Here is a 24,905-nt window from a genome sequence, read left to right on the forward strand (position 1 = left end):
AGGTGGAAGATACAGAAGCTAGTGTTGCTGCCAAAACCAGGAAAACCGCAGTACGTTCCGGCTCATGGCCATGCGAGTCGTGAGTGCGTACAGAACCATCTCGTCGGAAGCAGTATGCGTTATCGCAGGTATGATCCCTATCGGCATCACCCTAGCGGAGAGCGAGTGCTACTGGCGGAGAGATGCCGGAAGAGTACGGAAAGTTGTGAGAATGGAGTCATTGGCTAAGTGGCAACAGGAGTGGAACACGACGGAGAACGGTAGATGGACACATAGACTAATACCGATTCTTTCGACCTGGGTGAACAGAAAACACGGAGAAGTCAATTTCTACCTAACGCAGTTCCTCCCCCTTATTCTGCGAGTCACGTGACTCTCTCTAACCGGTGAGGTGACAATAGTCACCTCGTGTGAGGTGACTCTCCATGCAAATCAAATGGAGAGTCACCTCACACGAGGTGACTATTGTCACCTCACCGGTGAGAGAGAGTCACGTGACTCGCAGGCTGCTTCAGGAAATACCTGCATCAGTTCGGACACGCAGCGTCACCCCTCTGTCCGGAGTGTGGCAACGTCGATGTTACGCCGGAGCATGTGGTCTTCGACTGTCCAAGGTTCGAGGCAGTGCGAACGGAGATGCCCGTCCTTTACGTGGAGAATGTCTTCGTTGAAATGTGTCGAGAGGAGGGCACTTGGAATGCCGTCAGCAGGGCAGTCACGCAGATTATGTCGGAGCTGCAGCGTAAATGGAGAGAAGAGCAGCGATCTAGCAACCCCAGCTAGCGCTGAGAGTACGACAAGTGAATGAGCACAGCCACCCCCCGAAGTAGTCGCTTCACAGTGGTCCCGGGGGGATCCAGGCAGAGGAGAGAGTAAGGAATGGGTTTTAGTGGAGCTGCACTAGGCAACTAGTGGATACCGCAACGTGCCAACTTCACTATAGGCCAGGCTTCTTGAAGCTTTCCTAAACCTGACTATAAAAACACAAAAAAAAACACACAGACACACACACACACAGGCACACACACACACTCACAGGCACACGCACACACAGACACACACACACAGACACGCACACACACACACACACACACACACACACACACACACACACACACACACACACACACACACACACACACACACACACACACACACTAAGCTCTTAGAGAGGATCATCCTCAACAGGCTGACGAAATGCACGGAGAGTGAACACGGATTGTCGGAGAGACAGTTTGGATTCCGGAAAGGGAGATCGACGGTGGATGCAATTCGGACAGTGATTGACAGAGCCGAGAAAGCTTCCAAACAGAAGCGGAGAGGAAATCGATACTGCGCCGTGATTACGATCGATGTCAAGAATGCATTCAATAGCGCCAGCTGGGAGGCCATCGCCAAGGCGCTCCATAGAATGAGGGTTCCAGGCTACCTCTGCAGGATTCTAAGTAGTTATTTCCAGAACCGGGTCCTTGTCTACGTGACAGACACGGGGCAGAAATCGCTTAGAATCACGGCGGGGGTTCCCCAAGGCTCCATTCTAGGTCCTACGCTGTGGAACGGAATGTACAATGGCGTGCTGACGCTCAAGCTGCCCAAAGGAGTTGAGATCGTTGGCTTTGCGGACGATGTCGTCTTGACGGTAACCGGTGAGACGCTGGAAGAAGTGGAAATGTTGGCGGCTGAGGCGATAGATACGATTGGTAACTGGATGCAAGGAGCGAAGCTGCAGATAGCCCTCCACAAAACAGAAGTGATGTTGGTCAGTAACTGCAAAGCAGTGCAGCGGGCAGAGATTACCGTTGGAGAGCACACCATTGCTTCGAAGCGCATGCTTAAGTATCTGGGAGTGATGATCGACGACCGGCTAAACTTTAATAGCCACATCGAATATGCTTGCGAGAAGGCGACGAAGGTCATCAACGCAATAGCCAGAATCATGCCGAACAATTCTGGTCCAAGCAGCAGCAAGAGACGTCTTCTGGCTAGTGTTTCCTCATCAATACTAAGGTACGGAGGTCCAGCCTGGATTGAAGCGCTGAAAACGAAGCAGAACCAAAGGAAATTGAGCAGTACGTTCCGGCTCATGGCCATGCGAGTCGTGAGTGCGTACAGAACCATTTCGATGGAGGCAGTATGCGTTATCGCCGGTATGATCCCAATCGGCATCACCTTGGCGGAGGACTACGAGTGCTATATGACGAGAGAAACCAGAGGAGTACGAAAAATGGTGAGAACGGAGTCGATGGCTAAGTGGCAGCAGGAGTGGGATGCAGCAGAGAACGGTAGATGGACACACAGGCTAATACCGACTCTTTCGACCTGGGTGAACAGGAAGCATGGAGAAGTCAACTTCCACTTGACGCAGTTCCTGTCTGGTCATGGCTGCTTCAGGAAGTACCTGCATCGATTCGGACACACAACGTCACCCTTCTGTCCGGAGTGTGGGAATGTGGAAGAATCACCAGAGCACGTGGTCTTCGAATGTCCTAGATTTGATGATGTGCGAGAGGATATGCTCGCCCTTAGCACGGAGAATGTCGTCGAAGAAATGTGTCGAGAGGAGGGCACCTTTAACGCCGTCAGCAGAGCAGTAACGCAGATCATGTCAGCGCTGCAGCGAAAATGGCGGGAAGACCAACTAGAAAGTAGTAATGTGCTCACACAAGTGCGAACTGAAAGCCGAAGCCGGGAGAACTCTCCGTCAGAGTAGGCTGTATCCACCACCAGGGATAACCGAGTAGAACGTGACGCTGGGAGATAAATGGCTCACAAATTGGAGAGACGATCAGCGAACTGGAAGCGCCAATTAGCTGAGGTAAAGTGAGGTGCGTAATGCACGGCCCCCTCCGAAGTAATACGACAAGTGGTTCCGGGGGAAAAGGGCAAGGCGTCTAAGGAGGTTTTAGTGCGGTAAGAATCCCACACACCGTGTCACCGCGACTGTGCGCCCAGTCGTCAAGCGGTGGCACGATGGCCTTTTTGAAGGTTTCCTCCTTGCCAAAAAAAAAAAAAAAAAAAAAAAAAAAAAAAAACACACACACACACACACACACACACACACACACACACACACACACACACACACACACATACACACACACACACACACACTCTCACACACACACACACAAGCACACACACACACACAGACACAAATACACACACACACACACACACATACACACACACATTCACACACAAAGATGCATTTGGATGATAGGGTAGGTGAGAACTCGGATGATATATGCAATCTGTTTGCAAATTTCTTCCAAGAAATCTATACAACGTTTTTAGAAGAAGACCGTGACCGTGAATATTTTGAATCTTATCCCGAATTTTTAAGTATCATCAGCGTAAGTCATATCAAGGTTCATGATATCTTAAAGGGTTTAAACAATTTAGATGCATCTAATGGTCCTGGCCCTGACGGTATTCCTCCAGTTTTTTTATGAATATTTTAGCACCTGAACTTACTGCTCCATTATTTTGGATTTTCAATATGTCTCTGGAATCCGGAAACTTCCCTAAAATATGGAAAAACTCGTTTTTAGTGCCTATCTTCAAATCGGGCAAAAAATCCGACATAACTAATTATCGTGGTGTAGCTATTATCTCTTGCATTCCAAAACTTTCTAGGCGATTGTAAATGAAAACTCTTTCTTCAAATTAAAAACAGAATAACCACTATGCAACATGGCTTCTTTAAACTACATTTTGCTACGAATTTGCTCGAATTAATTAATTATCTTGAATGCAATGGATAACGGAAACCATGTAGAAGTGTTGTATATAGATTTCAGCAAAGCGTTTGATCGAATTGACATACCCATGCTTCTTTTTAAACTTAAAAAAATGGGAATTTATTACGCACTCCTCAAGTGGCTTGAATCATATTAAACTGACCGCCATCAAATAGTAAAATACAAAGGAAAGACATCAAATCCCGTTGATGTCACTTCAGGAGTTCCTCAAGGCTCCCATTTAGGACCACTTTTATTTATTCTCTTCGTTATTTCGTTCATTATTAAGAAATTGAAAGTTTTAATCTATGCTGGCGACATTAATCTTTTTTTTTTGGAAATAAAAGATGCCAAAGACATCATCACATTCAAAGAGCAAATACAGATATTCCATACTTGGTGTCAAAAAAGCCTGCTACAATTAAATATAAAAAAATGTAACTCAATTACCATTAGTAGAAAACGAATCCTACCCGATATAACAATCACTTTAGGAAACCAGATCGTAGAAAAGTGTGATAGGGTCAGCGATCTACGTGTTATTTTGGACTCAAAACTTACTTTCATCGATCATTATAACACAATTATTACCAGAGCTAACAACATGCTTGTTTTCATAAAACGTTTCTGCTATAACTTTCACGATCCGTATACGATAATGTAAGGTCGATATTAGAATATTGCAGCATAGTTTGGTCTCCTTTTTCAATCACACACGAAGAAAGAATAGCGTCCGTTCAAAAGCAGTTTCTATTGTATGCACTCCGCAAGTTAGGTTGAACTGTATTTCCTCTGCCATCTTACACAGTGTTACCGGGTCAATAATCGGCACAATATGCATGTCCAAGGACAAGTTATACTTACAAGATAAGGGACACAGTTTTGCTTATCACAGTAAATTTCCATTAGGAGTAATCAAATATTTAAAAATACTTAATTTATTTATTGTTCTTGCTAGGCTCGATATATTTCTTTCAAATGTACAGTAGTTTTAAGTTACTAAATATTTCATGTGTTGTGGTTCCTTCACGGGGTTTGTTTTCTATGTGTATTTAAAAATAAACAGACTGTTAAATTATATCATACAATTTGAAACAAAACGGCGCCGGTGGTGTAGTGGTAAGCGTGATTACCTCTCATCCCAGCAGGCCTGGGTTCAATCCCAGTCGGCGCCGCCGGGATGTTCTGAGGCATAACATCTCTGATCACGCCTTCCTTCGGATGGGAAGTAAAGCCGTTGGTCCCCGGTTCATGAGTTGATGGGTCGATAGGTAGGGTTCAGGTGTGGGAGCTGCCTTCCTGGCACGTCGGTAGCATTGGTGCTCAGCACGGAAAACAAGATCGACGGAAAAAACAAACCAAAGGAAAAAAAAAATTTGAAACACATATAAGGCAGACTTGAAAACATATATAAGTTATGGACCACCCATCAGCAACCATCCCAACATCAGAAGACATCACCCATCGGTTGGACTCAATTCAACGAAACCAACAGCAAGTGGCCTTAGCATTGAATTCAATTGCGCGGCCATCATCTCCAGGCAAACTCAACGTCTCAGCGTAGTACGAATGGGGACGTCGACAACAACAACAACAACAACAACAACAATAGCAACATCATCAGTAACATGCTTCAGCCCATCGGCACCCCGATGACCACGAAAGCATGCACCAGCATATCACCAAGAACGCCAACTCAGCAGCAGCTACAGTGACGACGACGATCACCACATGGCAACAGCAACATCGATGCAACAAGACACCGCATGGTAGCAGGAGTAGACAGTACATAGATAATAATTAGATGTAAGCATTTTTGCAGGAATTGAAGCTCTTTTGTATTTCAAAGTAAATTCAAATTGACGCAATAAAAATCATTCCAGTTTTAGTCGTAGACGTGAGCAGTAGTTCTTTTTAAAAACACCCCGAAGTCCTTAGAAGACATAATTGGCGCAGTCGGTAGTCCTGGAGTGATTTAGTTAATGTTTAGTGAAGTGCAGTGCAAGTGATCAATCCGAAATCATCGGGGGATTACCGGAGAGCAAGGATTGAACCGAGCAGCACTTTGGAACTGACGAACACCGGCGGTTTACCGGCTGAGAGTCAACTTTAACTACAATTCACCTGACCAGGAGTCCGAGGGAAAATCGGACAAAGAACCAGATCGAAGGAACATCGATCAAAAATAAATCGTAAGTACCCATTTCCTATCCTTCAAAACCAATTCAGAAATAGAAACCCGGCATAGGTTCACTACTTCTGACCATCCTCTAAACACTACTAATAGCACAGTCTGGCGGCCCCACCCGTGGTAACCAATAGACTAAAATATCACAGTTAGGCCGCGAACTAACCTTAACAACACAAAAAATAAATAATAAATCCAACAACAAATAAATTAGTGAACTAAATAAATTAGCAACAAAGTGAATTATTTATAAGCAGTCAGTGAAGTGAATATTTTTTTTTAGTGCATGTTAACAAGAAAAATGTCCGAGACACTAATGGACAAAATCGAAGAATTGGAGCAAATGCTGCTTCAGCAAAGAAGGCAAATCGAATCGTTGCAAAACACCCCGCGAAGCGTTGAGCAGCGCCCACAACAAAATTTTGATGTAACGCGTATTCCTGACGTGATTAAAATGATCCCAGGATACGATGGTGAAATCAAGGCTTTGCCATCTTGGCTTGCCTCGGTCGACCAAAAATTAGAATGTGCAATAAAATTTGTACCAGATGGTGATACGCGCACTGTGCTACCTATCTGGACATCAATTATCCGAGATAAAATCACTGGTAAGGCCAATGAAGCCTTAATCAGCAACAATACTGAGTGCAAATGGGATGCCATAAAGCACACATTAAAGGAAAGATTTGGTGACAAACGAGATCTATCCACAATTTTGAGCAGGATACCTTACTTGAAGCAAGGTTATCTTAGCGTAGAAGATTTTTACTACAACTGCGACGGATTATTAGCAGATATTCGAGCTAAGGTTATGTTGGACGATAACCTCAAGCCCTGTTCTACAACTGTCATGGCAACATACGAAAGTATGATGACCAATGCTTTCATTGACGGTTTACATGATCCGATATCTGCACTTACCAGAACCAGTAGACCTGATAGTTTATTTTCGGCATACCAACATGCCCTAGATCAAGACAATGCTGCTAAAAGGACAAAAGCTAGTCAAAAATCAAATTCAGAACCTTCTAGATTCCCTCGATTCCAACCACCTCCTAATCAAAATGGAGCATGGTATCACAATAATCTGCAACCAGCTGGACCACAAAATCCACCTGTATTATCTAGACCTCAGCCAATGAAAAATGCGTTCTATACGCATCGACCCCAATTTTCGACAAATTCTTTCCCTACATTAAAACCACCGTTTAATCAAAACAGGGAAATCCCACCACACATGCAAAACACCTTACAACCAGGAACACGGTTCCCCGCTATAAAGCAGGAAAAACCATCATCTTCAAATTTCAAACAAGTTAGAGGCAATCAAATTAATATGCATGACGAATATCTTGATTCTGTTGATGTCGGCACTGAGGAATTCACCGAAAACGAAAACCAATATCAGGAGGAAGAAATAAATTTTCCTTCAGATGTGGGGCAACAAGAAATGGGTTGAGTTTCCTTCCTTATTTGGAAATCCTTTCTAAATCAAAACCTCCCCTTAAACTACTTATCGATACAGGAGCTAATCAAAATTATATTTCTCCTGAATTCGTCCCCTTGCAATCTATACGTTTAGGCTCACAACACAAAGTGAAGAACATAAATGGATCACACAAGATAGAGCAATATACATTCTTCAACCCGTTTTCGAAATATTTTAAAAATATTCCTTGCCAGAAATTTCACCTATTCAAGTTCCATGATTTCTTCGATGGATTGATAGGATTTCAAACTCTTAATAAATTAGGGTGCATTATAGATGCATCAGCAAATACGCTTGTTCTGGACAATACAACTATACAACTAAAAAAAAAATTTCCTGATACAATTGAATTAAATTTTCATGAATCAATGCATATGATTCAAGAAATCCCAATGTCTGTTAACTCAGGAGACTTCTTTCTTGAAAACGATTTAGAAATTACTTCCAAAGTGTATGTCCCGTCTGGATTATACAGCGTTCACCAAAACAAAACCAATCTACTCTTTGTCAATATACATCAAGAACCCTCTGTAGAAACTATAGACTATGAAAAAATTACCACTGAAATAAATAATTTTGAAGTAATAGATTTCCCATCAAAAGTTCCCCCTACAATTACCAAAATAACACAAGATATCGGAAAAGAGGTGCGAACTGATCACCTTAACTCAGAGGAACGCTTGAAATTACTTAAACTGCTTCGGAAGTATCCCAATGTTTTCTACACGGACGGTGATAATTTGTCATTTACCAACGTAGTTAAACATTCTATAAAAACATGCGACGAATTACCTGCTTATACTAAAAATTACAGGTATCCGTTTGTCCATAAAGATGAGGTACAAAAACAGATTTCAAAAATGCTCGACCAAGGTATCATTAGACCTAGCACATCCCCTTGGGTATCACCCATATGGATCGTACCAAAAAAGGCAGATGCATCTGGCGAACGGAAATGGCGTTTAGTAGTTGACTATAGGAAACTCAATGCTAAAACTATAGACGACAAATACCCTTTACCCAATATCACAGAGATACTGGATAAACTGGGCAAATGCCAATATTTTAGCACGCTCGATTTGGCCTCAGGTTTCCATCAAATCGAGGTGGATCCCAGTGATGTACCAAAAACTGCATTTCAAGTAGATCATGGCTTATACGAGTATTTGCGTATGCCATTTGGTCTAAAAAACGCACCGGCTACTTTCCAGCGCGTTATGGATCATGTACTCAGAGAATATATTGGAAAATGTTGTCTCATTTATATGGATGATATTATCGTTTTCTCTACCTCTCTGCAGGAACATTTGGAAAATTTGGAAAAAATATTAAAAGCCCTTGAAAAAGTAAATTTAAAATTACAGTTAGACAAATGTGAATTCCTTAGAAAAGAAGTAGCTTTCCTAGGTCATATTGTCACCGATCAGGGAGTCAAACCAAACCCCAATAAAATCGAAGGTATCAAAAATTGGCCTTTACCAAGAAACCAAAAACAACTTAAAGGATTTCTTGGAATTCTCGGGTACTATCGGCGGTTTATTCGCGACTTTGCGAAAATTACCAAGCCACTTACAGCTCAATTACGTAAAGGTGAAGTAATTGAACACACGCCTTTATTTGTGGAAACCTTCGAGAAATGCAAAGAATTGCTTACACAAAGTGATGTATTGCAATACCCTGACTTCAATCAACCATTCGTCCTCACTACTGATGCAAGCAATTTTGCTCTCGGAGCAGTTTTATCGCAAGGCTGTATAGGAAGGGACAGACCAGTCGCGTTTGCATCCCGAACATTGACAAAGACTGAAGAAGGTTACTCCGCCATACAGAAAGAACTTTTGGCTATAGTATGGGCGACACAATACTTTCGACCATATTTGTTCGGAAGGAAATTTACCCTATTTACAGACCATCAACCACTTACCTATGCACTAAACCTAAGGTCACCAAACACCAGACTAGTGAAGTGGAGATTAAAACTTCTCGAGTTTGATTTTGAAATCAAACATCGACCAGGGAAGCAAAACGTGGTGGCAGATGCTCTCTCTAGAATCACTCATGAAATGAATATTAACGAAGATGACCCTACGGATGAAGACTCTGTACATTCCGCAGATTCAGACTCTTCAGATCTTATAGAATTCACCGAAGAACCAATTAATTTCTTTCATAATCAAATTATCTTGAAAATTGGAGAAAATGATTCGGAAACTTTTGAAACAATCTTTCCAAAAATGCATCGTAGGACTATTACCAAATTCCACTTCGGGGTCCCCGCATTAATTAGAATTTTCAGAGAATGTATGGATCTCAAGAGGCAAAATTGCATAATGTGCCCTGAGAGCATGATGCAATCCGTACAAACGGTCTATAAGAATTATTTTAGTAGGTGTAGAACTTTTCGAGTAAAAATATCCCAGAAAATACTTATTGATGTCCCTGACGAGAACGAACAAGATTTGATAATCGAGGATACTCATGAAACTTCTCATAGAGGCATCCGCGAGAACAAAGAAGAGATATATAGACGGTTCTACTTCCCGAAGATGAAGCAAAAGATTCGTAAACATGTCATTCTATGTAAAGTATGTAATAGACAGAAGTACGAGAGACATCCTTATAAAACTAAATTTGCAGAAACACCAATCCCGAGACAGCCATTAGACATCATCCATGTCGACATATTCATCAATCAACCAAACTTATTTCTTTCAGTAGTGGATAAACTGTCTAGATTTGGGACTCTTATCCCAATCAAATCACGCTGTATCTCCGATGTTCGTAAAGCGCTTCTTAAATATTTTGCATTATATGGAACCCCAAAATTAATGGTTTCGGACAATGAACCTGCGATAAAATCTATTGAAGTTAGAGGACTACTGCATGACCTTAACGTAGAACAATACTTCACACCCTCCAATCATAGTCAAATGAACGGGATTGTGGAACGCTTTCATTCCACTATCAGTGAAATTTTCAGAACCAACAGACATAAATATGAATCTCTGTCAAATAAAGAAAGATTTCTCATAGCATGCACCCTGTATAATAATGCCATACATTCAGCCACTAAATTAAGACCTCGTGAAGTATTCTATGGAATGAAGGAAGGATCTGAAAGACCTCTAAATATGGACGCCATTATCGCATCCAGAAACAAATTATATGATGAAACTGTTCTACAAATTACAAAGACTCAAAATCAACAAAATCTCTATCACAACGCAAATAAAGAGGAACCTCCAGCATTGGAACCTGGCGATAACGTCCTGAACAAAGTACAAGGCGTAAAATCAAAGACTAGGATCCAATTTGAACCAGTACAAGTAGTAACTGACAACAATCGAACATACATTGACAACAATAATCGAAAATTGCATAAGTCAAAATTACACAGAATTAGGAAGTGATAGTTTACATACCATCTATGCCTTTACGGATCGTTGTCAATATGAGTAAGGCATTGAGCGAAGACATTCTCTTCACGCTCTGCTTCATTCAGCTACAAGAAATAAAAGATCGGCTCTACAACCGGAACCCGTTCAACCCTTCGAAAGAAGAGACAATCGCTCGACTAAAAATAGTCGATAGTCTATTCGAATTAGCCGCAGGAGCCGCAATTAAGCGGGAAATGAAAAGGGAATCTACTAGGGCGCTAGTCGAACTAGTAGAAAATATCCGGGATCGCCTCGAATGGAGACATACTTCAAGTCCCCGCGTACATCGTACGGGCTAGGCAAAAATGTGCGTCATCTTGAAAACTGTCGCTTTAATGGCCCTTCGCTCATTTTCAACTTCTATTCAATTTTCATACTGCCGTACTCTAACGGAACTATCCACCTACCCTCTTCTACAGATCATTCTCTAGCTAATAAATCATCACACTAAAGCTTCATGTTAGCATTTCCAACCAACTCTGAAAATCGTTAACTTCGCGTATGAAGTAACATAAAAAACACTTTGAATACCTTCTCATCTTTTTAGGTTTGGGATGCATCGGAAGACTTCAAAATAGCCTTACCAAGACGCCTCATCAACACCTCATTCTCCATCAAATTATACCCCACTAATCCTTTCTTTGAATTTTAGGTTGGAACATACCCTGGGAACTTAAGCTAACCTAGCTAAGACGCTCCTTCAACTCCTTAATCATTAACCACTATCCTTAGGTGTTGGAAAATGAACCCCATAATAACATTTTTGCTAATTATCACCCTTTCCAACACCACACCTCAATCCATAGAGATAAAAAGCCTAGATAAAAATCCAGGGCTCCTAACCTTAAGATTGGGAGAAGGCTTCATAAAGATAGGAAATCATAAAATATTTCACATAATAGACTTTAAGAATTACGAATTAATGTTTGCAAAACTACCTGCTACCTTGAATGGTTTGAAAACTATTGGAAACTTCACAGATACCATTCACTTGCTCGAATCTAAGTACAATACCATGAAAAATTTGTATCATGACCTATTTCCCACAGTTAGACGCAAACGAGGTCTTGTTAACATTTTAGGATCAGCTATCAAACAAATCACAGGAAATTTAGATAATAATGACCTCATTCAAATTTCAGACACTATTAAAAAACTAGAGCTCGATAATGAAATATTAGTCAATGAAAACAACGAACAGGCCAAAATTAATATCCAACTACAAAATCGGATAAACAGAGTCCTAAATGATTTAGAATGTCAACACAACCTTATAAGAAAAAACATAATTGTTCAACGATCGGAGCTAGGACGAAACAAAAGCATTCAAATAATTGAAGAAATTATAAAAATCAATCTTTATATCGATATCCTTAATTCACATTTAGAAACAATTTCAGAAGCCATTCAACTGGCAAGACTTGACATTATCTCAAAAAACATCCTCTCACCAGACGAGTTGCACTTCGCAATAAAACACTTAGAAGATCAGGGCATCTCTATTACTCACCCAGAACAAGCCTATCAATTTTTAGGACTTGAAGCATTTTATAATCAGAGCAGGGTTATTTTTGTTGTAACGATACCATTATTCAAAGCCCATAAATACGAAATATTGTTTTTGGAACCACTAATCGTAGGAAATAGAATCATCAAGCTGCCCGCAACCAGAATCATATTGAGCAAGGAGGAAACGTACTTCATAACCAGAAATTGTCAACAAATCCATAAGTACTACGTCTGCAGACTTGAAAATTTGTCAAATTCTACCCAAGATGGCTGTTTTTCTAGATTGTTAAGAGGCTCATCAGGAAATTGCGTATTTAAAGAAATAAGCCAACCACATGAAATCAAATCGATCATGAGCAACTACGTAATTTTGAAACAAATCAGCAATGGAACCATCTGGTCCACCTGCGGTATCACAAACCGAACACTGACAGGCACATTTCTAATTGAATATCATAACTGTACAGTGAAAATCAACAGCCTACAATTTTCAAACGATGAGATCGTAAAAACCGAATTACCCGACATAATTCCCTTGGATGGCCTGAATATTCAAGTAGACACCATAGAGTCAGAACCAGATTTCGAAAAGCTCAACATCGTAAACAGGCATCGTTTAGAATCGTTCACTAAAACGCAAAGATTCCACACATCCACCTCTATAACATTATCTAGTTTCAGCATACTAATTGGAATAGCAGTTTCGATCTACCTGATTTGGAAAAATAAGTCAAAAACTACCCAAGACCCCACCAGATTACATCCAAATACGAATCGGGACGATTCTTTTTCTAAGGAGGGTGTAGTTATGGACCACCCATCAGCAACCATCCCAACATCAGAAGACATCACCCATCGGTTGGACTCAATTCAACGAAACCAACAGCAAGTGGCCTTAGCATTGAATTCAATTGCGCGGCCATCATCTCCAGGCAAACTCAACGTCTCAGCGTAGTACGAATGGGGACGTCGACAACAACAACAACAACAACAACAACAATAGCAACATCATCAGTAACATGCTTCAGCCCATCGGCACCCCGATGACCACGAAAGCATGCACCAGCATATCACCAAGAACGCCAACTCAGCAGCAGCTACAGTGACGACGACGATCACCACATGGCAACAGCAACATCGATGCAACAAGACACCGCATGGTAGCAGGAGTAGACAGTACATAGATAATAATTAGATGTAAGCATTTTTGCAGGAATTGAAGCTCTTTTGTATTTCAAAGTAAATTCAAATTGACGCAATAAAAATCATTCCAGTTTTAGTCGTAGACCTGAGCAGTAGTTCTTTTTAAAAACACCCCGAAGTCCTTAGAAGACATAATTTATATACATTGCTGGACTCCCGTGGTCATAACCTGAAGAACCGGCTACACAACACATAATGAAATACCTAACACTAAATTAAAAAAAAAACCATATAACTAGTCACCCAGCACTCTTTTCTTAATCATGTAAGTCTTTGCATGTAGACAAAATAAGAACCAAAAACAAAAGATAAAAAAAAACAATCTCGTAAACACACTTAATAAAAGTGGTGTACGGTTTATTAGATTGCTATTACTGTAAACGATAAAAAAGGCGGCAAAGACCGCACTAATCCATTTACCCTACAAACAGTACTAAAAACTCTTGAATGCTGCTTCATCGGAATACATAATTGTTGAGACATCTCACATCTCACCATGGCAAACAATGCGTCTTGGTAGTTCCGGAGATATGTCAAAGGAGATGGAGAAGGAGGGAGATGAAAGGACGAGGAGTGGAGCATCTAGGAGGTTGAGAGGAGATGAATTGTAGAGATCGAGACAGTTGAGCTTGGTCCGTCGAAACGAGCAGAAGTGCGCAAAAAAACACTATATCAGCTATCGGATGTTCAAGTGACAGTGGTTGGTTGAAGGTCACGAGTCAACCTTGGTGAAGTAACCACGAAGTCAGTGAAGTGTGATACCGGGGTACTATTACGGCCCCTAGCCTGGAGGATACAGCGTGGAAGACTACGATCGTGTGACTGAACCGATCGGGGGCGTCAACCTCGGCGAGTCCAGATCATTCGCTGCAAGTCCGGCGTGTTCGAACCCCTCTTCGGTGATTAGTGTGGAGAATATCCACGGAATTCCCCCTGGAACGTCACCCGGAGGGTTACTGTTGGACATCATTCCAGGACGGACCACAAGTAAGCCCCTGCTCAAAACCCTACGGTGCTGGTGGTCAACGAGCCCCAACCGCTACTTCGTTGGATCACACGCGACGTGGAAGCATTTTTGCTTCAATGTAAGATGTTGAATGGTTGTAATTATTAACTAAGGGACGAGGAACACATTTTGATGATTCACGAACAAGTTTTGATAAGGGCTTAGTTTTTTATTGATCTTTATTGATAATATTTTAAAGACTTTTCTGCAACATTTCCTTACGGACAACATATTGTGAATTTTACAACATAGCTTCCATTTCAAAGAATGATTATATTCATTCTTCTTAGTTTATTTCAGTTATAAGATAGGTAACAGAATGAGTGAAAACTGGGGGGATTAAAATTAACTTTTACGGGTACGACTCCGGCGTAGTGGTTAACATCCGTACCTCTCACGCCAAAGTTACGAGTTCAAATCTCACTCCGGACAAGTCACGAATGACCCAAGAGTGTTTAAGTGACTATAATAAAAAAATAACTGGGAGAAACGGTATAAATTTTATTTCCATTTTTTTTTATTGTTTTCTCGATATCGCATATTTTTATTATTCGGCACTGCTATCATCCCTAGCAAAATCTTCTTCAACTTCGTCGACAGCTTCCATAAGTTCTTCCAATGCATTGCAGTTGTCATCACCGACTGTTTAGCAGTTTTCAGAATCTTCGAATGTCATAATGTTATTGACAATATCGGGATAGCTCAATGCTTTTTTTTTATTGTCTTCTTTTCTCCATTCAAATGGTACTAATGAATGGATCTGATTAATTCATTGCCCGAATGAAGACATCATGTAAATTTTCGACTCTGGATCGTTTTCTAGCATGGTTAGTTCGATATTTTTTCAGCTGTTTATGCTGACTTTCTGCGGCTTCTTCTGCTAATATTCCAAGAGGAGCTGGCGAATGAATGGTTATTTCTCCAGCATGAGCAAGTACTTTATGTACAATCATATAAAGAAAGATAAAGTCGGTATGTGTCTTTGCAATAGGCATCATTTTTTCTGGATTAATTGGTTGCTGACTGTTGATAGTAATTAAAATGTTTCGAAACCTCACAATTAATTCTTCGTCGATATTTAAAACGCTGCTTAAAAGATGAGGATTTGCGAATCCTCGTTGACAAACGTTACCTGTAGTGCTCGTACCTGGTCCTCCCGATCTTGGTTGATCAACTCTAACTCCAAATTTTTCATAAAGCTGTGCCGTTACTTGTTTTTTTCTTTGCAGATACTGTTCTTTACATGGCTGTAAAACTTTGTAACAGGTACGTGAAGCGTACGTTACTTTTCTTGTTTGTATATAGTTTATTATTTAAACTGAATTATTAGGAAATAAGGATAGCCTTTAAATAAATAATTTGCAATAAAACTTTAAAACAGTAAATCATCATTTGAATTATTAACATGACTGCTAGAAAATTTGTCGAACAAACTGCACCTTTAAATAGGCAACACCTGGGACATGACGTTACGCATGCGACTCGCGAGGTCAAGGAGGTCATTTTCATTTCGTGTCCTTGGATTTGATGGGAAAGTGGGAAGGCGAGATATGATGAAACTTGTAAGAGTGAGATGCATTTCAATCTGACGAACCATAATCGACCACTTTGCCAAAAGCGTTCGGGTGTGACGCATTTCCTGTAATTAAATTCTCTAAAGGTATTTATCTGAGGACTCGAGACTTTCTCGTCCATTTGCCTGGAAACTCGATTTAGTTTCGGAAGTGTGGCCTTGCCTGTAACCACGGTGTTCGAAGTAGGGACAGTTTGAAAATTATAGAATCGTTCAAGTGCTAATTTACCGTGATTCTTTTCAGTTAGACTGATAGCCAAAAATCAGTAAGATACCTTTTTCGTAGCTAGGAAAGTTACAGTTGTGTGAAAGAAGAAAGGTAACAAATTCTGTGCGTGTAGGAAAATGTGCGTGTCTTAATTGTAGTCGAACAGCCGTTCGACGGCTTTCTATCTCCAGTTTAGGAAACTATTCCACCAACCGTCGCCACATTCTTCCGTCGGGTTCTCCTTTGCGCAAAGACCCTGGCCAATCGTCATTTCGGTCAGAAGGGGCCGCGCCGTCACCATCGCGCCCAAACCGAACGAGTTCAACAAACAGCATTCTCCCGGGATAATTTTCGCCCTTGCTAGGTGGCTTGGGAAAGCCCTAGCAGCAGGCAATGCGCGCAGCAGTAAGAAGTACGACAACAGGCCTGTAAGTACAAAGAGCTCTTTTTTATATTGTCCGTGTGCACATGAGACCGACGACTGAGTAGCGTCGTCTTGAATGAACGCCTAGATCAATATCGGCGTCATCTACTCGCCTGCGGGCTATAGTTTGCAAGCACTTTTGTTTCGGCGATAGAGAATGGTCCGGACCGAGAAGGTATAGACACGCACAGATAAGATAGGAACGATTAGAATAGAAACCAAATATATGTTGAAATTATTGTGAATTAAAATGATTTTTTTTTTTGAATTATTTGATTAATATAAAGTTAGTACCCTCCCTCTCCCGCTGTTTGTATCATGGTGATTAGCATCCTGAAAGATTTCGTTCCGTGCGCTTATAGTTCACAATTTGAATCGACTATTTTTGTTAATTTTAGTGTGAAGGGCAAATCACTCTTTCGCGACGGAGTCGCCTCTGGTGTAAATGATGGGAACTGCGATGATGATAAAATAAAGCTTTGAAGGAAAGCTTTGCTAACCGTTCGGTGAGGGTAAAGTTAGGAATTATGGTCGTTCGAGTGCAGTGAGTCTGACTAATGAGAGTGAATTTGGGGACAGCCGGACCGTTTCCGATCCTTTTCAAGGAACGAACTGAACCTACCTGAGGTTAGGTCTCAAACCGGGCAAACACACATTGGCGGGCGGTCCTCATTAGAGGTGGCGCTTAAATCGCTCGTTTTATTAAATCGAGTGCGGAACGGTAGTCCCTGGGTGTTTCTTTGTGGAGTTTGAACATTTTTAGTAGTAGAACGCCAATCGTCTCTGAACGATTTTCGGCGTGCTACAACTTTCCATTGCTTTATATCCCTACGATACGAAATATGCAGCAGACATTCAAAGAAGCGAATCCATGCATGAAGTGAAGATATGCCATAAGCTAGGGTATCTACTTCGGATATAAATCCTTCCTCTAATTTGTCTTTGTTGTTCATTACGTTTGGAGTTGCCCCACAAATTGGACAGTTCTGCATTGATGAACTACGACAAAAATATGTTAACACTTTACCGTCAATCATACTTAGTGCAAATTTAAAGGCAACTAAAATTGTGTTTCCGTTTAATAGATCAAATTTCACTGGTATTAGTTCTTGCATTTCTTTCTCCACGTCTTGTTTTGTAGCAAGATTTATCTCTCTACTCTCTTTTACGAATTGCAGGATTTATGGTCTACAAAACCGAATGCTTTGAGGCATGCGGTTAAACCACATAATTTTGTTCGGATTATTCGCCACATATACATATACATATACATAATACATTGGAGAGAGTGTTGATGAGAATACATCAGAATCATCTTGACATTCGTCTGACAGTGTTTGATGATACTGGGAATAACCGGTTGAAACATCCATGCCCCAACTGCTCAATAGAATCAATTCTGCATATTCCAGGTTATTTGATGTCATAAACTCGTCGAGTTCCCTCTCAATAACTTTGATGATTCGTTGGACTGTATGCTCCAACAGAACCTGTAGTTTCACCTTTATTTTGGACGCGGTTTCCTCAATGGATTGAGTTGGAGGGGCACATACTTTTTTAAATGTCCCGATAACATTGTATGGTGGAAATCTTGATGGTGCCTCTCGATGTATTACTTCGTATTGACTTTTGCTTAAGCCAGCTTCAATGAACATACTAAATGCTTCTTCAGGTGACATCATTCCACGTTCATATACGCGCAGTTAATATTTTCTTATAATGTTCTTGGTTTATAATAAGGTGTCCAATGACCTTAACCAGATTAAAGTCCCGTCCTTTATAGGCAGTCCGTCGCGCTAAATAAGGCCTTCTCGATGCTGTCCACCTTTGGATTTACTTCCTCGTTGTCGACGAGACGACGCTTGCTTCTTTCACTCAGCTCATCAAACTGCTTTGAATGTCTCTCTCGTTTTGATGTTGAATGAACGTTCTGCTCCTCTTCGATGAATTCCTTGATGGCAAAACTAGATTCGAGCCAACTGCGATGATCTGAATCAAATATCTCTTTTTTTCGTTGAGATTGTCTCCACTTCTCCTTGTATTTACTGACAAGTTTGTAAATTTTATCCTGCAGTCGTGTTTGCTTTTCCACGTGGATATAATATTTTTCACAAATATACTTGAAGGCTTTTTGAACGTTTTCGCTATGCGTTAGCTTTACGTCAAAAAGTGAAATAATAGTTTTATTATCCATGTGCACACTTGTGTTTAACCGTCTTCAATGAAACTAGAAACGGCCCATAACAATTTATATACGTTTCTGAACGCAATGAGAACGATAAGTAGGAATAGTGGGTAGCAGATGCTTTATTCTACCTTTGATATATAATAAAGCCCACAAATAACAGTTATACATATAAATGATCATATAAGCACCATCACAATACATTCTTAATACGTCATGTTGTTTTGCTTTTTACATCAAAAATTAAATTAAGTATGTTGTTCAACAACATATTTCAATATAACAAAACAGTTTCATCGTGAAAATTTAAAATAGGGTAAATGCTGACTTCGGCATGTACGACTTTTCTCGGCAACCAATTTTCAAGCGGTAATTGCACATCAGAACATCTTGTTAGATGTATTCAAACGATTCCTTGGTTAATCAGCTACAAACTGATTTTGATGTCTGAACAAATTTGTCATGCCAGATTTTTACATAATGCAGCTAATTTAGAGGTGCCGATAATAGGACAACCACTTAACACTTAAATCAAATGGAAAGGCTGCCGAAGAAAAAGAAGCTGCCAATAATTGTCACACTCACCTGGAAAGTTTCGAGCGTTGTAAAAATGATTATAGACAATTTTGGACAATTAAGTCGATTTGAATACATAAATCAGCAGGCAGCAAAAGAATGTAAACAAACAAGGTCTACAGTTGTGTGCATGAGAACGAGACAGTGTAAAAAGAAGCATGCCCGCTGCTTAGACTGACGAGAATATGTAACGCGAAAATAATGTTATTACACGAAAATCAGCTAATCTAATCACATTTTTGAAAACGCTCTATTTCCAAATAGCGCAAATTTGCGCAAGATTTTTTTTTCTGAACTCAATAAAATACACATAAAACTCTATCATGGAGCATAAAATTACCTGGGAATGTTTGGGAATAAAAAATGGCTAACCAACAAAAAATAAATTTTGATGTGTTTCTTGTTATTTTAATCATTTTTTTAATTTTTATTATATTTCAATATTATTCTATCATATTATATTGCATTTTCATTGAAAGTTCTCTTCATAAGATTTCTAATGGTATGTAAAAACATATGAATAACTGTTAAATGCATTATAAAATGATATTTTAATGTTGGCTTGTTTTAAAGCAAAACAGTTTATGATTTCAGCATTTTTTCAGCTTTCAAGTTGAATATATTTGAAACTAAAAATCGTAGACACCTAAAATTTTGGGAACTTCTTAGTCAAAGTGTTTACTATGGATGGAGTATTTCAGAATCTGAGTAAGAAAAAGTAAATTTTCTTATTTTTGTCCGCCTGATGATATAGTGGGTGGGTCCGCCCCCGCTTATTGGGCTCCTGACTTATGAGTTCACTTCCCGTCGGCGGGCACACGACGAACCCTCTCAAGATCACCCCGGACAGAAGAAGCATCGGGCGTAGTCACAGGCGGTAACCAGGAACTGCCCGGAGACCACGTTTTTGGCATCTAACCTGCATTCAACAAAGGTATGAGTTTTCCCTTCCTCCTCCTGCTCGCATGCAACGGACCAAAGGGCCCCATCGGATGCAGCAACGGCCGCAACGAGCTCACCCTTCAACCTATGTATCTTGTTGGAATAAAATTTAAGAATGTTTAAGTGAAATTTATATTTGTAACTTTATTTCTATTTTCCGAGCCTAAGGATGACTTGTCTTTGATCTGCTTTATTGTGCCTTTGTCCGCTTTGTTTCTGAGTCCTCCTCGAGCAAGCCAGCCGACCCTGAGTGGATAAACCACGGGCTAGACGAAAATTACAACAGCTCGGTGTATGCTCATAAATATCCAAACATTAAAAGAGCGTCGTGAATGATTTCTTTCGTAAACGATATCGTATCACATCGCATTGATTGAATAGAACTATTGTCATGCTTAAATTTATATACACCATCTAGGCATTTACGAAATAGAAATATATTTGCTACAAATCATCATCGTACGAATTATGCCAAATTTGGACCCTTAAACCAAATGATGGATACAAATAATAAGCACTGCGATAACATTTTTTTTTGAGTACCCTCCACTCTCCCCCACACCAAAAAGCTCAATGTTGAGTCCCCTGGTAGTGGACACTCAAAAACTCAGCCATAGGCAACATCATAAATACAAAACACTACATATTAAATGGCTGAGCATATTTTGATTTACAATTCTACAATAAGGAGATACTACTGCGAACAAAACAATTTATGCGCTTCTAGTGGATAAAGTATCCTTTTAAAGAAGCGCATGTATTTAAAACATTACAAAATTAATATCAATATTCATACTTAGGAAAGATGGACAAATAATTAATACTTAAATGTTTGATGACGGTTAAAATATAATAATAAAAAGAAAGAAAATATAATTAAGCTTAAATTAATAGTTGTGGTATTTGCGATTGTAAATAACTTTTAATGTTAGATTTAAATGATGAACGATTTGTTATCATCTGTATATCTCTGGGTAGGTTGTTAAATTTGGCTGGACCTATAAAAGTAAACCGTTTCTGACCAAAGTTTGTATACGCACGAGACCGAGAGAGATGATTAATTTGCCTGGTGTTGTGTAATCGTGGCGTCACATTTAAAGTTAAATTGTGGATACTTGCTGGATTATGTTGCATATTATGAATCAAGAGCAATGTTTGTTCTTCACACATGCCTTGTATAGGCAATACTTTATGTGGAAAATCTGTGTACAACCGGACAGATGGAAACAGGAAGGGTAGGTTATAGATTATTTTAATACATCGATTTTGTAATACTTGCAGTCTTTTGAGCTTTGATTTACAGGCTCTGATCCATACAATAATCAAATTGTTCAGCTGTCAGTGAATGTGAGCGTAGTAGAACATAAGCAGAATTTTTCGAAGAATGAAACAACTAACCCTTTTCAAAACTCCACACATGGATGAAACTTTTCTCGCTACTTCCTTGATATGCAGATCCCAAGACAATGTACAATCTAGCTGAATACCTAGATATTTAAATGACTCAACTTTCTGTATGACGTTAACACCCATTACTAAATTACGAACAATTGGAAGGATTTTTCTTGGTGGTCGGAAGATCATGTATTTAGTTTTTTGTAAATTTAGTGAGAGCAGATTATCGCAAAAATATTCCTGGAGAATTTGTAAGTCTTCATTCATGCTTGAAATTATCGCTTTTGGATCGACATTCGGATAAAATAAGGCTGTGTCATCTGCAAACAACCTCGGAGTACCAGCAAGGCAAGTTTTACTAATGTCGTTAATGTAAATGAGAAATAGTAAGGGCCCAATATTGCTCCCTTGGGGAACTCCTGTACTTATTTGTCTCAGCAAACTTATTTCTCCGTCATACGAAACAAATTGAGTTCTACCTTTTAAGTAGCTTCGAACTATGTCATTTGCCACTCCTCTGATCCCATAACAATCTAACTTACGCAGTAAAATGTCGTGATTCAGAGTGTCGAACGCCTTTTTAAATCTAAGAATAAAGCCCCTACATATCTCTTGGAATCTGTTTCCTCCAGTATATGATCAACAAGTTCAGTTATAGCGACGGTAGTGCTGCTTCCGTTGCGAAATCCATATTGCATACCATAAAGTACTCTATGATTGTCTAAGAAACGAACTATGCGATTAATCAATAATTTTTCGAATATTTTATTGAAAACTGAGAGGATCGATATAGTCCGATAATTATCGGGTTTTGTAGAATCACCTGACTTCAATATTGGGATAACTTTGACAGTTTTAAGACAATCTGGGTAGATATCACTTTGAATCATTAAATTGAATGAATCAGACAAAATACGGGAAAGCGATACAACATTATTTTTAATTATCTTTGCTGGGATATGATCAGGACCAGGACTTTTATTAGTTTTTAAGTCATTGATTAGTAAGACAACCTCATTTGCGGATGCGGGTTGTAGAAAAATTGAGTTTGCAATTGGTTATATATGTCGCAATGGGTTTGAACCCGTCGGAGTGATGTTTTCTGCTAATTTTGAGCCAACTGTCGAAAAGTGTTCGTTAAATGCATCGCTGATTAACTTACTATCAGTTATACAATTGCCATTAATTACCAAGGACAGATTTTTATTGTTCTGCGATTTGCCCATTATTGTGTTGATATTTTTCCATAATTTTGAGTGTGACGTATTGTTCAACAGCCTTTCAAAGTAAGTTTTTTTGCTTTTTTCTTAGCTAAATCCAGTTTTTTCGAAACATGTTTTAATAGTTCCGCACAACGAGTGTTGTTAGGATCACGACGAGATTTTTTCGGATAATTGTTTTTAATTTTAATAAACGTCCATAAATCAAGGCTCATCCACGGGCATTGTGTACCTTTAACGTTAACATATTTTGTAACTGTTTTGGTGCAATCATTCAATATTACGTTGTAGTTTGATAACATATTTTGAAAACATGTGTTTACATCTTGTACAGGTCCAACGCCGTCAATGTATCTTTTGAACCCTATTTGTAATTTATCGTGATTAATTATTTGTTTTGATAACTCTACCCGATTGGTGCCAACCTGCAATTTGAACTCAGATAAAATCATGCAATGATCACTTAAATCGCTAAAGATAGTGTGATTACTTAGACGATGAGCATCGGCCATTTTACATATAACATGGTCTAGAATATTTGAGCTAGACGGTCTTGTAACAAATATATTAGAACACATAAACCCATATGACTGTAAAAGGTATTTATATTTCAAAACAACATTATTATTCAACAGATTAACAGGTACATTCATATCTCCGACAATTAAACAAGGGCGATTTGTACTACTTTTATTAAGCCAACTTTCCAAACGATCATGAAACACGTTGAAATCATATGACGGTGGTCGCTATACACCATGAACATTGACGAAACCTTCAGGCAACAATAATTCGACATTAATGTGATGGAAGCCATCACTACAGACATTTTCAACGATTTTATATTCAATGGTATCTCTCACATACATTACTAAGCCACCAAATGAGTTATCTCTACTTGAAAATATACTGTTATAACCTTTTATCTTATAGAGCCCAGTGTTTCCGTTTTTAATCCAAGTTTCTCCAACGATAACTAAATCAATCGGGACCAGGAAGTGATCAATTGAAATGAGCATGTCATGAAATTTATGCAAGTCATTGATACCCCGAACATTCCACTGTAAAACTCGCAATTGTTTCGGACACACCCTTCCACAGGACGTATTAAAATCATCAATGTGATTATGAAAATAATTTAATGTTTGTTCCATTTTTACATTTATTAAACACAAAAACCTCATATTACAAACTTCATTCTAATCATTCCTTTTCCGTTTTGGCGATGATGATTGTTTGGCTAACATAGAACACCGGTTAATCAAAATATTAAGATCCTCCCTAGTTTTAATCAGACCTGGTTTAGAATTTTCTTCTTTTTTTACAAGTATGCCACCTCCTCTTCCTGGCCATACAAACTTAATTTTGAGTGGATCTTGGTATTCACGCATTTTCCGTAGCAATTCCATGGATAATGGGGTTAGTTTTTTTTCGCTACGAGCTGTCTTCGGGCGCGGACGCATTTGCATTTTGCTCCGCAAGTAATTTGTATATATATAAATATTTTTTTTTTTTTTTTTACACTTCGACAACGACGCGTGTGGGTCTCGCTGGCCATTTGTCCTTATAGTATTCGTCGAATATTTACAACATAAGCAGTTATGCCGTGCGGTGTAATATCATGCAGTATCAACGACGACCGCTTTCTATGGAAGTGCGAATTCTGCAACAAAAAATACCATGCTGCCTGTGTCGGAGTACAGCGACAACGGGAGCATTTCATCACGGCATTCATGGTGCCAATGTGTGCTGACTGCCAGCACATTTTACGGAAGGAAGCCGACGTGAGGAAGCTGCTTCATCAACAGGA

The 24,905-nt window shown here is 39.6% G+C and overlaps 1 protein-coding gene across 1 annotated transcript in view; it reads left to right on the forward strand.

Moving 5' to 3' along the window:
• LOC135715717 (myb-like protein I) overlaps positions 1 to 24,905 on the forward strand; it is a gene marked incomplete at its 3' end in the record, with an annotated part of 49,611 nt that overhangs the window by 15,486 nt on the left and 9,220 nt on the right. Inside the window, exon 3 of the mRNA XM_065238844.1 lies at positions 13,296 to 13,465. Within this exon, the coding sequence (XP_065094916.1) occupies positions 13,296 to 13,465 (170 nt within the window). The remainder of the gene's footprint in view (positions 1 to 13,295; positions 13,466 to 24,905) is intronic.

The sequence above is a fragment of the Ochlerotatus camptorhynchus genome, unplaced genomic scaffold (genome assembly GCF_037179485.1).
Source record: "Ochlerotatus camptorhynchus isolate MF236.1 unplaced genomic scaffold, CSIRO-AGI_Acam_v1.1 ptg000993l, whole genome shotgun sequence".
NCBI classification, from domain to species: domain Eukaryota; kingdom Metazoa; phylum Arthropoda; class Insecta; order Diptera; family Culicidae; genus Ochlerotatus; species Ochlerotatus camptorhynchus.